This window comes from Stegostoma tigrinum, chromosome 7 (genome assembly GCF_030684315.1).
Source record: "Stegostoma tigrinum isolate sSteTig4 chromosome 7, sSteTig4.hap1, whole genome shotgun sequence".
NCBI classification, from domain to species: domain Eukaryota; kingdom Metazoa; phylum Chordata; class Chondrichthyes; order Orectolobiformes; family Stegostomatidae; genus Stegostoma; species Stegostoma tigrinum.
Window position 1 is genome coordinate 50718082 of NC_081360.1, and position 15706 is coordinate 50733787.

The 15706-nt window shown below is 38.7% G+C and overlaps 1 protein-coding gene across 4 annotated transcripts in view; it reads left to right on the forward strand.

The window, feature by feature from the left end:
* The window catches only part of ubr3 (ubiquitin protein ligase E3 component n-recognin 3), a 311396-nt gene that overhangs the window by 123288 nt on the left and 172402 nt on the right, over window positions 1-15706 (forward strand). For all 4 annotated transcript variants that reach the window (XM_048535342.2, XM_048535343.2, XM_048535344.2 and 1 more), the window contains exon 22: window positions 14749-14919. In XM_048535342.2, coding sequence (XP_048391299.1) covers window positions 14749-14919 — 171 coding nt within the window. The remainder of the gene's footprint in view (window positions 1-14748; window positions 14920-15706) is intronic.

Sequence of the window (15706 nt, forward strand, 5' to 3'; positions counted from 1 at the left end):
ATGGTGTGTGTATGAAATGAGTTGCCTAAGATGGTGGTGGAGGCTGGTACAATTACAACATATAAAAGGCATCTGAATGGGTATATGAATAGGAAGGGTTTAGAGGGAATATGGACTGAACGCTGGCAAATAAGTCTAGATTATCTAGTTGGCAAGGACATGTTGGACTGAAGGGTCTTTTTCCATGCTGTACATGTCTGATTTTATGACTCTTAAAAATGGCTTTGTCTTGGTTATAAGAATCTCTGTAGTGAACGCAGACTTAAATAAATATGGTGGACAAGTAGTTTAGCCATTTGCTACCAGATCATGTTGGATTACAAAGTGATTTCCAGTTTGGCTCTGATCTGTGGAATCATGTTTTCAGGATCATTTTGAGATGCAAAGATAACTTTTTTGGCTTTTTTTCTCTGTTGCAAAAAGTCATCTTCAACTTTTCTCCCTTGACCCCTCTCTGCCTTTTGCTTCAAAAAGCAAGTGTGAGAACTCAAACTTCTTTGATACGTTTTTGAGACCATCTGATTGGCTGTCTATGCCACTTTTATCACTCAGTTTACCCAGTCAGATTTTCCTCTAAGGTCTCCTCCTGCTTTAACTTGTGCCTTTTTCCTGGTTTATATCTTGCTTGTCTTAGTCTCTCCACTTGATTGTCCATAAACAAATGATCACCCAATTTTTCCTCTCCCTAGTTCCCATGTTAGTCGCTATTGTTAAAAGTTCTGTCTATTCCTTCAAATACGCCATCATTACTTCAGTCCTCAAAAGTCATAGACCACTCTATCCTTGTCAAGTCCTAGCCCAACTCTATAATCTGTTTTTCTTCTTTCACACTCCTTGAACATAAAAAGGTTCCCAAATGTATTGCCTCCACTTCACAATCCTACCTCACAGCATTGAAACAGCTCTAATTAAAAGACAACTAATATTTAGTTTTGCTGCAATCAAGATAAATTGCATTTTCTGATCCTTCTTAATACACATGCAGTCTTTGCTGTGGTTCATTGTACCATTCTCCTCCCTAGGGGTGTGTGGGTTATAGGGGGATGGGTTTGGGTGGGATGCTCCAAGGGGTGGTGTGGACTTGTTGGGCCGAAGGGCCTGTTTCCACACTGTAGGGAATCTAATCTAACCTTACCTCCGTGTTCCTCCAGCTGGATGGACTTTCTTACATCTGTTTCTGTTCTTATGTATCTAACCACAGCAAGAGAAACATTTTGCAATATGTTCACTTTTTGCTACAAAAAACAACCCCAAGGATCTGTCCTAGGCTTCATCCTATTTCTCATCAGTAAGTATATCTTGTCAAAGTTATCCAAAAAATGCAAAAAATTGATAGTTACTTTGTTCTACATCTATCCACTGTCTAACTTGAGAGCAATCTTGCCTGATTGGTGTTCAACAATCAGATACGTTCTCCAATTAAATAATCGAGAAGGTTGAAGCTATTGCTTTAGCAGAGACCAAAGACATCCCCTAACCACTAACCCCTACTCCCCCAGGCATCTGTGTGAGGCTGAACCAGACTGTTGACTGTGTCATACTCGATCCCTCGATGAGCTTCTAGAAGCTCAATGACCAAAACTGTCTATTTCCACCTCTGTAATATTGTGTTGCTTTTCCACACCTTTGTCTGATGTTGAAGCCTTCATTCATGCCTTTTTTAATCTGTAGATTTGACTATCCCAGCGGATTACTAGTTGGGCTCCTCCAGTTTAACTTCAATAAATTTCAAGTCTGTTGAGAACTCTCAAGTTGTTTTAATCATTCATGAAATACGGGCATTGATGACCAAGCTAGCATTTGCTACCCGCTCCTGACTGGCTTACCAGGCGAGTTAAGAGGACTGTTAAACAGTGGATTTGGAGTCACACGTTGGCCAGACCAGGTGGATGTACTTTTTACTTCCAAAAGAACATTGGTAAACTTCATGCTCATTGACACTTGGCTTCTGGTTAAGCAAATTCACATCCTAGCTTTCAGATCTCCATCACTTTGTGCCCATTAACCTCCAGCCTTGCACTCTAATTTTGACCTCTTGATTTTAATTTCTCCACTATTTGCCTATTTAGGTACTAGGATTTGTAATTCAATCTCCACTATTTACTTTACTTTATCTTGCTTCACTCCAATTAAGATACTTCTTAAACACACCTCTTTGTCTATGTTTTTATCATCTGACTCGGATTTCCTAAAATTGTCAGATTTAATTATATTGCATCCTTTTATGAAATAGGTTGAGACACTTATTACGGTCAGGATGCTATAGAAACAGAAATTGTTGTAACGAGTTCAATAAACTAAAACTTTTTATATTTATAATGTCTACTGCATTTGGTGAAATTTCTGTTATCTGTTTTATCTTGAGAGCTTTTTCTTTTGAATGAGCAATACTTTTCAAAATGTGCTTGAAAAAGTGAGTTTAAACTAATAATTGTCAATTCCTTTAATCAAGCGATTTAATTAGATGTGCAACATTAATAATGAATATTTGTGAGTACATGGTAATTCTGTGCCAGAAATACAAGACAGCAATGGATCAAACCATTTAGGACTGATGTTTCTTCAACCCAGAAAACAGACCAGGGATCTCTTAATTAACTGAACCATTTAATTGCTGTAGTTTATGAAATTTGAGTACGTTGTAATGTTATCGGACTCGTGATGTAGAATCTAAGCTTGCTGTTGTAGTTGTTTGGCATAGTGCGACATGCTTTGGTAAAGAGGACAATAAATGTTTATGTTTTAAAGACATTGTCCACTAACTGAAGAGAGTCGTTAGGCAGCTGAAGATAGCTTTTGATTAAATTTGAAGAGTCAAAAATTGTAAAACTAGTCCCAACAATCCGGATATTGAATTAGATTAAATAGACAGAGCATAGAACTGAAAGCAGACAAGCTAACTCTGGCAAACAGAAGAACAGTGCAGTGAGATCCACAATTAGAAAGTTAACAAGTAAGGAAGAGAAGGGGAAAGAAAAGGGTGAACATTTCACACACAAGTAGAGACAGTTGTTCAAAGACAGAGGGAAAGGGAATTCCAAGTAGAAAAACTTGGTATTCGGAGGGGACAATTCCCTGGAATTCAGTGAAAATACTGATGGGGAGAAAGCTGCTGATAGCAAGACCAAGAGTGGAACTGCTTACTTGTCCACACCCTCCAGACCTGAAGAAAGGGACACGAAGGCAGTTTTCATTTTTGTTTGGAAAATGACCATAGAACTAAAGTGGCCCACAGAAATCTAGACGCTATTCTTGCAGAGCAAGCTGACGAGCAAAGCTCATGAAATCTATGTATGCTTCCCAAGGAATGTGTGTGAAGATAGAAGACATGTGGATTAGTACAGGAATAAGAAAGGTTTGGAGGGATATGGGCCAAGCACTGGCAGATAGTACTAATTTAATCTGGAATTATGGTTTTCATGGAGTAGTTGGACCGAAAAGGTCTGTTTCTGTGCTGTATCACTGAATGAATATGTATGAGAAACATAAAGCAATTATAAAATATTATTCTGTTATGATGTTGGTTAAGAACATTTTTATCTGCAGAGCTTTTTATTTTAACTTTGAGATTTCAGAAAAAGTAATAAATAAGAAGTTTCAGAATTGAAAGTGAAAAATGACTTTGAGAGCTGTTTAAAATATTGTATTACCTCAGAACCTGTCAGCAAAATAAGCCAGAATTTAATGTGCTGCACTAGATTCTATCCAGCTTGTGTTGTGATTACTGACATTTTGCCAGAGGATACTGAGACAGGTGGTGTTAATGGCCTGTTTTATAGATGAACACTTTGTGGTGCCTTTAGGGAAATAAGCAGGTGTTTTGAATGAAATGTGATTTTACAATAAACTTCAACCAACAGAGTTGGGAAATGATTTAACAACAATACTGAGTAGATTTGATATGATGTGTCTGTGCATTGTTGATCTTTTCACTTGATATGTATTTTTTGTATGCCCCTTCAAAAACATACTTTACTTTAGTTAAAAAGAATTATGGTGAGCAATACCTGCTTTAGTGTTTGTTAAACTGCTGAAGTTTGTTTGCTGAAACAATGATTTCTACCATGTTTTACTTGTTTGACATGATTTTAAAAATTAGAGTTTTATTTGATAAAGTTAGATTTTAGTATAGTCTTTCATCAATCTTGAACATAGACTTGAAGTTAGAAAATCCTACAGTGTTCAAGTCTATTCTTAGCTCCATTAATAATTGTGGCCCATAGCTGCCTATACAAGGGAGTGAACAACTTCCAATGTTAAACTGACAAGTAATATTTTCACCGGAGAAGTATTAGTTTGTGACAATCACCAATAAGGAGAAAAGGCCTGACCAGTTCCCACTGACTGTTAACAGCACCTCTGCTGAGTTTCCATCTTTTAATCAGAATTTGTACTAGGCAACCTTTTAGCAACAGCATATAGATTTAGATGTGTGATACTTCACCATTAATTCAGCACCAGAACCTACAAAGCCACTGTACCGTTTATTGTGCTAACATTGGGAGTAAAGAAGAAGACAAAACATTCAACCACAGCTTTAGTAGAGCTTCAGAAGCTCTAGAAGGCATGGCTATGGAGGAGGGTGCAAGAAAGTTTTAGCAAACTCATACCTGGGTTGGCAGGACTGATGTTTTTGAGAGATTGGATTCGCTGGGTTTCTGATCACTGGGATTTAGAAGAATGATTGGAGCCGGGGTGGGGGGGGGGGGGGGTGCGGTGGTGTTGGCGGTTGGTGCTTGGTGGTGGTGGGGTGCAGATTTCATAGAAACCTATAACATTCTAACAGAACTACCAGAGGGTTAATACAAGAAAGATGTTCCCAATCATGGTGGAGTCCCGAACAGTGAGTCACAGTCAAAGGCTGCCGGATAAGCCGCTTAGGTGAGGAGAAATTCTTTCACCTGGATAGTGAGAAGCCTGTGGACTTGTGCCACAGAAAGCATTTGAAGCCACAACGCAGAATATGTTTTCAAGAAGGAATTATGTATAGTTCTTGGCCCTCAAGGGATCAAAGGTTACAGGGAGAAAGCAGAAATAGGCTACTGAATTGAATGATGAGCAATGACCGTATGGAGTTCAAGAGTGGCAAGATCATAGAAATGAGAACTTGCCCCAGATTCTTCAGAGTCTTTATGACATCTTGACACAGGCATTTACTACTGTCCCTTTATTATTGCTAGGTCAATGTTGTGGGAAATCCACTTAATTCCACAGTAAGCACACTTACAGAGGAATGATTTCAGTGCTGTTCATGACAATCTCAACAAAATTAGGGTAAATAAAATCTGTGATTTTTTTTTTTAAAATTCAGATTCATCCAAGACTATAGAAATAATTTTCAATGAACTTGCAATTCTTCACTAGAAAATTAGCAACAGAGAATAAACAAGCAAAAATACCTTTTATAAATTATTTACTGTTTTGATGTCAGTCTGATTCTATTCTTGTTTTCTACGTTTCAGTTTTTAAAACAAATTCTGAATAATTTTTTTAAAGGAAGAAATTCAGCACAAATTATATACTTACAGAATAAGGTGAAAATCCCAAGGAAGACAGTCCCAGGCTTTCCAGCCTATCTACACAGGATGAAGTTCTTCATTGTGCAGTCTAATGCATTCAAATCTTTCTTAAAGTTTGACATCCAGAACTGGATTCAGTGTTCCATTCAGAGATGAACTGGTGTTTGATACAAGTTTAAAAATAATCTCAATGCGTTGGTACTTTAAGTTTCTATTATTAATGTCTAGTATGTTTGTTAACCATTTTCTGAACTATTTTGCTGTCTTCACTGATTATTGGACCTGGTGCCTTATTAAGCAGAGTGATCCAATCTGATGCCACCACCATCTCAATTATAAATCATCTTTTGCCATGGTCTGAGTGGAATCCATTCAGACTAAAGAAGAGTCATACTGGGCTTAAAAGATGAACTCTTTCTCTTTCCACAGATGCTACCAGAGCTGCTGAGCTTCTGCAGCATTCTCTGTTTGTTACATATGAACATAAGCATGGTAGGCCATTTGGCATGAGCCTGCTGCACTATTCATAGTATCACAGTTGATCTGATTGTGGCATCACTGCAATCCTTTCAAGGATTTTGTCTTAATAAAATCATCTCTCGTTCTTCTAAACTCCAGTGCATTCAGGTCCAAATTGTTTAACATTTCTTTGTTAAACCCTCCTTTCATCCTTGGTCTCAGTTAAGTGAATATTATTTGAAGTACTTCTAACAAGCAAGGAGGCCACAAATACACACAGTACTCCAAGTGAGGTCCTCAACATCCTGTACCAGTGTAACAGTACAAGTTTTGAAGAACAGTTACTTGAAGCAACGACATTGTTACTTTGCCCGTAGATGCGGCCGGACTTTGTATTTCTTTAGCATTCCTTGTGTTTATAACAATGCTTACCTACTATTCTATAAATGTCACTATTCAATTTGCTCTTCTAGTTGGTTGCTGTAACTGTGATTCAAGTACCAGGACACCCAGATCCCTCTGTTTCTGGATTCTGCGCTGTCTTTCTACTTAAATATGTGGCTTTTCTATTATCCCAAAGTGGGTGGGGTGTTTCCCACATTATACTCCCACCTCTCAAATTTTTGCCTACTCACTTAATCTCTCTAAATTCTTTTGTAGATACTTTGTCATCATGACAATGTACTTACTTATCTATATTTGTCATCTGAAATTTTAGCAGTGATACATTTGGTCCCTTCATCTAAGTCACTGATATGGATTGTAAATGGTTGATTCCACAGCGTTGCTTGTTGTGGTATTCCAAAAGTTATAGTTTGTCCACTTGATAAAGACCTATTTATCCTTACTACCATCTGCTTTGCATTAGCATGGCTAGAAGACTGGTTAACTAATATATTACTACACCTACACTGTGAACTCGTATTTTGTGTATTAGCTTTCATTGTGGCACCTGATCAAATATCTTTTTTAGAAATCCAAGTACATCAAATCTATAGGTTCCCCTTTGTCTGTATTTTGTTACTTGATCAAAGAGTGGAATTAAAATATTCAAAATGTCATTTCCCTTTCAGAAACCTTGTGTCTGATGATCATTATCTCAATATCTCTTTAAAAGACATGTTCATGAAAACATCAACATGTGACATGAGGGTATAAAGATCTTGTATTTCATCTTATTCTGACTACATAGAGCATAGAACATAGAAAGGTACAACACAGTACAGGTCCTTCGGCCCACAATGTTGTGCCGTGGAATAATCCTAATCCAAAAATAAAATAACCTAACCTACATTCCCCTCAATTCATTGCTGTCCATGTGCATGTCCAGCAGTCATTTAAATGTCACTAATGACTCCGCTTCCACGACTACCACTGGTAAACTATTCCATGCGCTCACAACACTCTGGGTGAAGAACCTCCCTCTGACGTCTCCTCTATACCTTCCTCCTAACACCTTTAAAACTATGACCCCTCGTGGCAGTCAATCCTGCCCTGGGGAAAAGCCTCTGGCTATCGACTCTGTCCATGCCTCTCATTACCTTGTACACCTCAATCAGGTCACCTCTCTTCCTCCTTCTCGCCAGAGAGAAAAGCCCGAGCTCAGTCAACCTCTCCTTGTAAGACAAGCCCTCCAGTCCAGGCAGCATCCTGGTAAACCTCCTTTGCACCCTCTCCAAAGCCTCCACATCTTTCCTATAATAGGGCGACCAGAACTGGACACAGTATTCCAAGTGTGGCCTCGCCAGGGTGTTGTAGAGCTGCAGCATGACCTTGCGGCTCTTAAACTCGATCCCCCTGTTAATGAAAGCCAAAACACCATATGCTTTCTTAACAACCTTATCCACCTGGGTGGCAACTTTGAGGGAGCTATGCACTTGAACACCAAGATCCCGCTGTTCCTCCACACTGCCGAGAATCCTGCCTTTTTAATCCTATATTCAGCATTTAAGTTCGACCTTCCAAAATGCATCACTTTGCATTTATCCAGGTTGACTACTTGAATCATGATACTGTACTAGAAGCAGGATCCTTTGTTGTAATATAATATCTTAATGTCTGTACATAATAATAGTTGTAATAAATCAGCTAAATTCTTCAAAAGCACAATAGCCACACCCAATTTCTTATGCTAAGCATTGCTGCATTAAGTAAACATATTAATGGAGGCAAACGTAGCAACTGATTTAAAGTAACTTGGAATATGAGATATTTATACCCTCAGGTCACTTGTTAATGATGTGAATATGCCTCTTAAAGGTATTCTGGCATACTTATTGTGAAACATAACTCAACAAAGCTATTTCGGAGATAGCAGGAACTGCTGATGCTGGAGAATCTGAGATAACAAGTTGTAGAGCTGGATGACCACAGCAGGCCAGAAATCTGAAGAAGGTTCTAGGCCTGAAACATCACCCTTGCTGCTCCTCTGCTGCTTGGCCTGCAGTGTTCATCCAGCTCTACACCTTGTTACCCCCACAAAACTATGATGACTCTGCTTAACTGCATTAAGATTTTCTAAGTGTGCTGCAGTAATTCCTTTGTAATGGATTCTAGTACTTCCCCTTTGATAGATCTTAACATAACTTGTCTGCAGTTTGCTGTTATCTTCTATTCTTCAAGATGTGGGATCTCTAGAAAGATTTGCACAGTTATAACCTGTGCATCTATTATTGCTGCATCCACTTTTCTTCCTCAAGGCCCCAGGATAAAGTCCATCCAGTCCCGGGAGCTTTACTTGTAATAGTTTTCTCAGTGTCCTTTTCCCTGGCAGTTGGTACCTGTTTTACGTTCCTCCCTTTTTACCTTTTTTGGTTTACAGTTAACATCCTAGAAATATTATCTTCTGAAGACAGATTTTTTTAAAAAAAATCTGTTCAGCACTCTTCCCATTTTCGTATTTCACATTATTAATTCCACACACTCAAGTCTCACATCAGTGGTAGGGGAACCTTTTGAAGAAAATAGTGAAGGAGAAAATTAGTCTCCATTTAGAGAGGCAAGGTTTGATCAGGCTAATCAGCATGGCTTTGTCAGAGGGAGGTCATGCCTAATGAAATTGTTTGAACTTTTTGAGGTGGTAATCAAGTATATAGACACACATAAGGTATTTGATGTAGTTTCTATGGATTTCAGCAAGGCCTTTGACAAAGTCCCACATTTGAAATGGATTGGGGGAAAAAAGGAAGTAAAAGCCCACTGGGTCTAGGGTAACTTGGCAAGTTGGGTCCAAAACTAGTTTAGTGACAGGAGACAGATGGTGGTGGTAGGCAACTGTGTGACTGGAGTTCAGTGTCCAGCCTCGTTCGACAGGGATCAGTGCTGGGCCCCTAATTGTTTATTCTAAATTGTTCCCTAAATGTTGTAGATGAGGACATGGGGTGGGGGGGTGGTGTGGCGGGTGGGTAGATGAGTAATAAGTTTGTGGATGGTGATTGGTTGATGGTGAGCAGGACGATCTTACATTGCAGAAGAAGATATGAGTGGATTGCCCAGATGGCAGATCTGTGATCAATGCCAATTAACCCTGATAAATGTGAGTTGATGAAATTTACAAGCAGCAACAAGACAAGAGTACTCCATGAATGGCAGGCCACAGGGAAGCTCTGAGAAACACCTGTTCTTGTCCACAGATCCTTGAAGGTAACAGGGTAGTTGAGTCATTATAGGATGCTTGTCTTTATCATTCAGGGTATTGATTAGAAGAGTAAGAAGGTTATTTTGGAACTGTGCAGAACTTTGGTTAGGCCACAGCTGGGGTATTTCGTGTTGTTCTGACCATCGCACTGTATGAAGCACGTGGCTGCACTGGAGGGGTTGCAAAGGACATTCAGAACAATGTTGCCTGGGATGGTGAATGGCATGAAGACAGCTGGGCTGATCTTAGGTTGATTTCTCTGGAGCAGAGGAGGTTGAGAGAGGGACCGGATAGAGGTGTATAAAATTGAGGGACATGGACAGGACAAGTAGAAAGTAGCTGTTTCCTTTTAGTCAAAGGGTCAGTAACAAGGGCCATACTTTTAATGCTAAAGGCACGAGGTTGATACAGGATTTGAAGAAAAGATGGCTTTTTTTTTCACCCAGAAGATGGTGGGGGCCTGGAATACACTACCTGGGATGGTAGTTGAGGCAGGTAACTTCACAGCCTGGTAATTGTACTTGGTGAACAAAGTGCTTGGTGAATACTTGAAGTGTTATCCCATTTAAGGCAATGGGACTAGTGTAGGTATTTGTGTATTTTTGACAGTACAGATTCGAGCGGGAGAGTGTCTTCTGTACTGTATGATACTGTATGGAGGGCTTATGCTCTTTAGTTACATTAGTTGCCTCAGTTACTGTTACTGTTACTTGTGCTTTTATTTACTTCCACCAAGGCTGCATTTCTGTTCAGTTTTTGGTACAGATGGTTTGCACATTAAAATGAAAGTGTGATTTAGAATTATCGTTTAATTTCTTAGAAGTTTCATTTAGTTGTTTAATTTATTTTAATTGTTGATAAATTCTCCTGAATGGATATTTGATGTTATATCAACGAATCTTGTGTATTTTCTCAGTTTTGTTTGTCTTGCTTTTGGTTAGTATATTCACAGCCTGAGAAATTTGTGGCAGTCAGATATCGTAACTAGATTTCCTATTTTTAATGTTACATATTTGAAAATTAAAGTGTGAGCCAAAGATTCATGGAGAGAGTGAGCTGTACGTGTAGAACTTCTAATATATTACGAGAAGAAAAATTTTCACCACTTCATGCAGGCAGGATTTTATGTGTGAATCTTAGTTTAACCTAAATAAGTATCTTGAATGCAGTGAAAGGTATGAAACAGTCAGCTTCCAGTATGGTTTGCCTGATACAGTAATCTTATAGTTTTATTTTGCAAAAAAGTTTCAATTATTTAGATTAAATTTTTATTGTAATATCCTGTAATAAAGAAAATGAAGGCTCTGTCTCTGTACGTGGTGTTCATAACGAAATAAACAATTGATAGTGCATGTTGAAGTAAATATAAATGATCTGAGAGCCACTATCGAAATGTGGTTGCAGGCTGACTGGATTGGATCCTGACAATTGAGGGGTATTTGATGTTCGAGAAGAATAGAAGGTAGGTAATGGTGAAGTATCACTGTAATCAAGGATGGTATTTGTGCAGTAGTTGGAGATGGATGGTTCAGGAGGTTAGGATGGAGTTTGGGGGGGGGGGGGGTTGTTGATGAGGAACATGAGTAGAAATAAGCCAGTAGTGGGAGTGGTCTTCAGACCCTATAGCAGTAATCATTGTCTGAGACAAAGCATACAAGATAAACCATTAGGTGTTTGTGATAAAGGACAGAAATAATCGTTGGTGACCTTAATCTATATAAAGTAAAATTAAGAAAACTAGGTTAGCAGAAATAGCTTGGTTGAGAAGTTCATTGAATTATTTTGAGAGAATTTCTTAGGGCAGCGTGTTTTGGAACAGATCAGAGAGCACAAATTATATTTGTCTTGGTATTGTCATGTGACAAGATTAATTGATGACCTCGGAGTAAAAGCATTCTGAAGTGACAATTTGATTCAATTTCACTTCTAATTTTAAAGGAAGAAGCTTAGATCTTAAGACTGGCCTTCTAAACTTAAAATGACAAGAGTGTGGTTATGAAACCCGAGCTAGCTGAAATGAACTCTCCTACCAGGCTAGTGGATACATCAGTAGAGATACAGTAGCAGTCATTTAAATGGATAATTCAGAATACTCAATATTCATACTGTAAATAAAAAAATTCTAAATCCGTCATTCGTGGGTAACTAAAGTTAAGGAAGATATCAAACTTGAGGAAAAGCACACATCTGCCCTTAAATGATTGGCTGGTCAGATGATAGTCATTCCCTGTCATTCTTTACAATTTGACCAAAGGTTAATCTGGGATGAGGCACAACTAACTAGGACTGTAGGAACAGACAGGGAGAGTTTCTAAAAGTAGTAACATGAAAAGAGTAACTAAGTGTTTTTAGAATGGGAGAATTGGGAGTTAATAATAGCTGATATGGAAATGATAGATGAAAGGAACAACTACTTCGCTTCTTTCTTCGCTATAGAGGATCAAAACAAAAATTGTGGTAATAATGGTAAATCAGGATGTTGGAATGAGAGAGGAACTGACGAAATGATAATCACAAGGGAAGTAGCATGAGGCAAAGTGATGGACCTGCAGAATGACAAGTCTCTGGAACCAAATGGACTTCATCCTAGTGTCTGATAAGAGGTGGCTAATAAGCAAGTAGTTGTGCTGCAGTTAATTTTCTAAGATCCCTTTTACATTCAGTAAGAATGCTGTCAGACTGGAAAGTAGCAGATGTAATTTCTTTATTCATAATGGGAGGGTGGCAGATAATAGGAAAGTGTAGACCTGTTAGCTTGAAGTCTGCTGTGAGTAATGTGTTACAATCAATCATTTAAGGGTTTTCTAGCTGTGCACTTTGAAAAACTCGAAGTAACTGAGAAGAATCAGCATTGTTTCATTAAAGGGAAACCATGTCTAACAAATTTATTGTAGTTCTTTGAAATAGTATTTCCTGTAGATAAAGGAAGCCTGGAGATGTACTGTACTTTTAGGTATTTGATAAGACGCAACATCAAAGGTTATAGAAAATAAAAGATCATGGGGGTGTAGATAGAAGAATAGTGCCTTTTAGAAAGCAGGGTATGCATGAATATGTTTTTGGTTGATAGGATGTACTAAATGTTGTCCTATAGGAGTCCTGAGTTAGGGCCCAACATTTTTCAGTTTACATAAATGATGTTGATGTTGGGAGCAAAGGTGTGGTGGCTAGATTTGTAGATGACAACAATTAGGTAAGAAAATATGAAAAAGACACAAAGTTGTATACATAGTTTGTGAATAGCTGAAAATCTGACATGAAACAGGTGAAAAGATGTGAAGTTGTCCACTTTATTTGGAAAAATGAAAAAGCAGAGTGTTTCAGTGTATAATAATTGCAGAATTTTGATATGTGGAGGTATTTGGCATTCTAGTGCATGGGTCACAAAACTAAAAAATGCAGATGCAGTATGTAATCAGTAAACCTAATGGGATTCTATCTTTTGTTACAGTAGAGTTGAATAAAGCTTAAGTGTCATGGTTCTGTTATACAAGGCATTGGTGAGACCACTTCTCTCAAACTGTGTGTATTCTTGACCTGCCTATTCAAGAAAGGGTGTAAATTCATTGCGGGTAGTTCAGAGAAGGTTTTCTCAGATTGATATATGAAATGAACACCTTGTCCTATGAGGATAGGTTGGCTTATTTGCACTGAGCTCAGAACAGTGAAGGTGACGAGGTTGAAGTTTGAGATTCTGAATAGTTTTGATAGGGTGGATATGGAATGGACATTTCCTGTTGTAGAATTAGGAGGTACTGTTTTAAAATTAGGGGTCACCCTCTTTCAGACAACTGAGAATTTTCTTCTCAGAGGATTGTGTAGTTTGGAACTTTGTCTCAGAAGGCATTAGGGTACAGTGATGAAATATTTTTAAGGCAGATCCTCTTCGTGAAAGGGAGTTTAAGGTTGTTGCGGGGAGCGGGCTGGGAATGTGGAATTTGAATGGCGTACTGATCAGCCATGACCTTAATGAATGTTGGAGCACATTTGAGGGGCTCTTCTGCTCTTATTTCATATGTTCACGTGTGAAGGGCACTTGGCTGAATGGTTTTCAATAAATTGCCACTGGTGAAGGGAATTGTGACTGACTGACTGCCTTTTTGAGATTGCAGAGTAATATACCTTGTCGTATTCTTCAGAGTTCTTTATTAGGTCTACCACACTTTGATAAGTATTGTGTATTAAATCTCCTGGACTTGGGTATGCACTGCATACCCTACAAGTAATGAAAACCTTTGGAATGTAGGTTATGTTGCTAATAATAGATTTCCAAAGGCAGATTGCCGAAATGTGGAGATGCAATTTAGTGTCATAGAATCTCTACAGTGTGGAGGTAGGTCATCCAGCCCATCGCATTCACGTTGACCCTCCAAAGAGCAGCCTAGCCAGACCCACCCAGTATCCATAATCCCATATTTCTCTTAGCTAAACCACCTAGCCTGCTGATCACTGGACACTGAGCAATTTAGGATGGCTAGTCTGCCTAACCTGCAGACCGTTGACTGTGGGAGGAAACCAGAGCACCTGGAGGAAACCCACACAGACACTGGAAGAATGTGCAAACTCCACACACAGTTGCCCAAGGTTTGAATCAAACCAGGGTCCCTGGTACTGTGAGGCAGCAGTGCTAACCACTGAGCCACTGTGGTACCCTGCAAAAAAAATTGAAATGATTTATTTTGCTAGGATCAATGAGGTTTTAAAAAAAAAAGAGAAATAAATTATAAAATTTGAAAGGAGGTGAGAGAACATCGGTTCCTGTTGTGTACCTGGCAAATCTTTGAAGGTGTCAGGACGTGTTGTGAAGACTCAAAAATGCCTGTAGAATCCTTGCTATTTCATGAAGATCTTGGGATACGTTTTTGGCTTTCATGTAGTTTCGCAAACTCTTGAAACTTCATGGTCTCCATGTTACAAACCAAACAGTTGAAAATACTTACAGCCCTATTAATGAATGTATCTGAGGTATTTTTTCATATGATGTTTGGCATCAAGCATTAGTTTCTGGCCAATTGCTTTTATGTGTAATTTAATTTTCTATTTAGCTGTATTTAATAAAGACAAGTCTCGGGCATGTTCAACTGTGTTTACACAGAAAAGAATAATTAATTTCATAATCAAATTTTTTCATAGGAAACGTTTGGTGAGGAGCGATGTTCTGATAGTTGGTTTCATGGAACTAACATAGCAACAAATCTGCATCATGTCATTAACTATGTGCGAGTCAGACTTCCGGAAACAGCACCAGAAGTGACCAGGGAGCCATCTGCTAGCACGAGCTCAGATACCTCTCCTTTTGTACAGGTTGGTGTGTTTGTTGCAATGGTTCAGCCTCATGTTTGCAACAGTTATTCAGAAATAATAAAATAGACAAATACTAGAAATATGAGCATACATTGTCTGATCTCTTATTGGCTATTGATCTGTTCCTCATGTTTGCATGGCCCCTGAAATATGAACATATGAATTATCCAGAATAGGGCACTTGATCCCTCAACTCTGCATCTTTCAGTAAGATCTTGGCTGATGTGAATTATTCCACATTCCTGCATCAGTTTTTACTAACATATTTTACACTTTTTGATCCTTTCTTCTGAAGTATCTACCTATTATGGCCTCAAAAATGTTCAAAAACCCTCGTCCTCAAAAAGCGGAGGAAGCAGAGTTCCTAAGACCCATGATGATATATCAGGAAAAAATTCTCCTCATCTCTGCCTTAGCAGGCGAACTCTTACCTTTTAAGGAGTGGCCCCTACTTCTAGATTCCCTCAAAAGGAATCATTGCCTCCACTCAAAACTTTCTACGTTTCGGCCAACATAGTATGGAGTTGGAGCAGCAAGCCAGGCAGCATCAGGAGCAGGAAAGTTGACGTTTCGGGTCAGGAAAGAGTCCAGTGTGTTAACATTCTTCTGTAAATAAGGAGGTGCACATGGCGACTGTACTACAGATGTCGTCTCATCAGTGCCCTGTATAATTGAATCATGTGCTTCTACCTTTGTGTATTCGGTTTCTCTCGCTCACAATCAACAATAACACTGATTTGCATTCCAAAATATTTGCTTTGCCTGTCCTATGAACTTTGTGATTTCA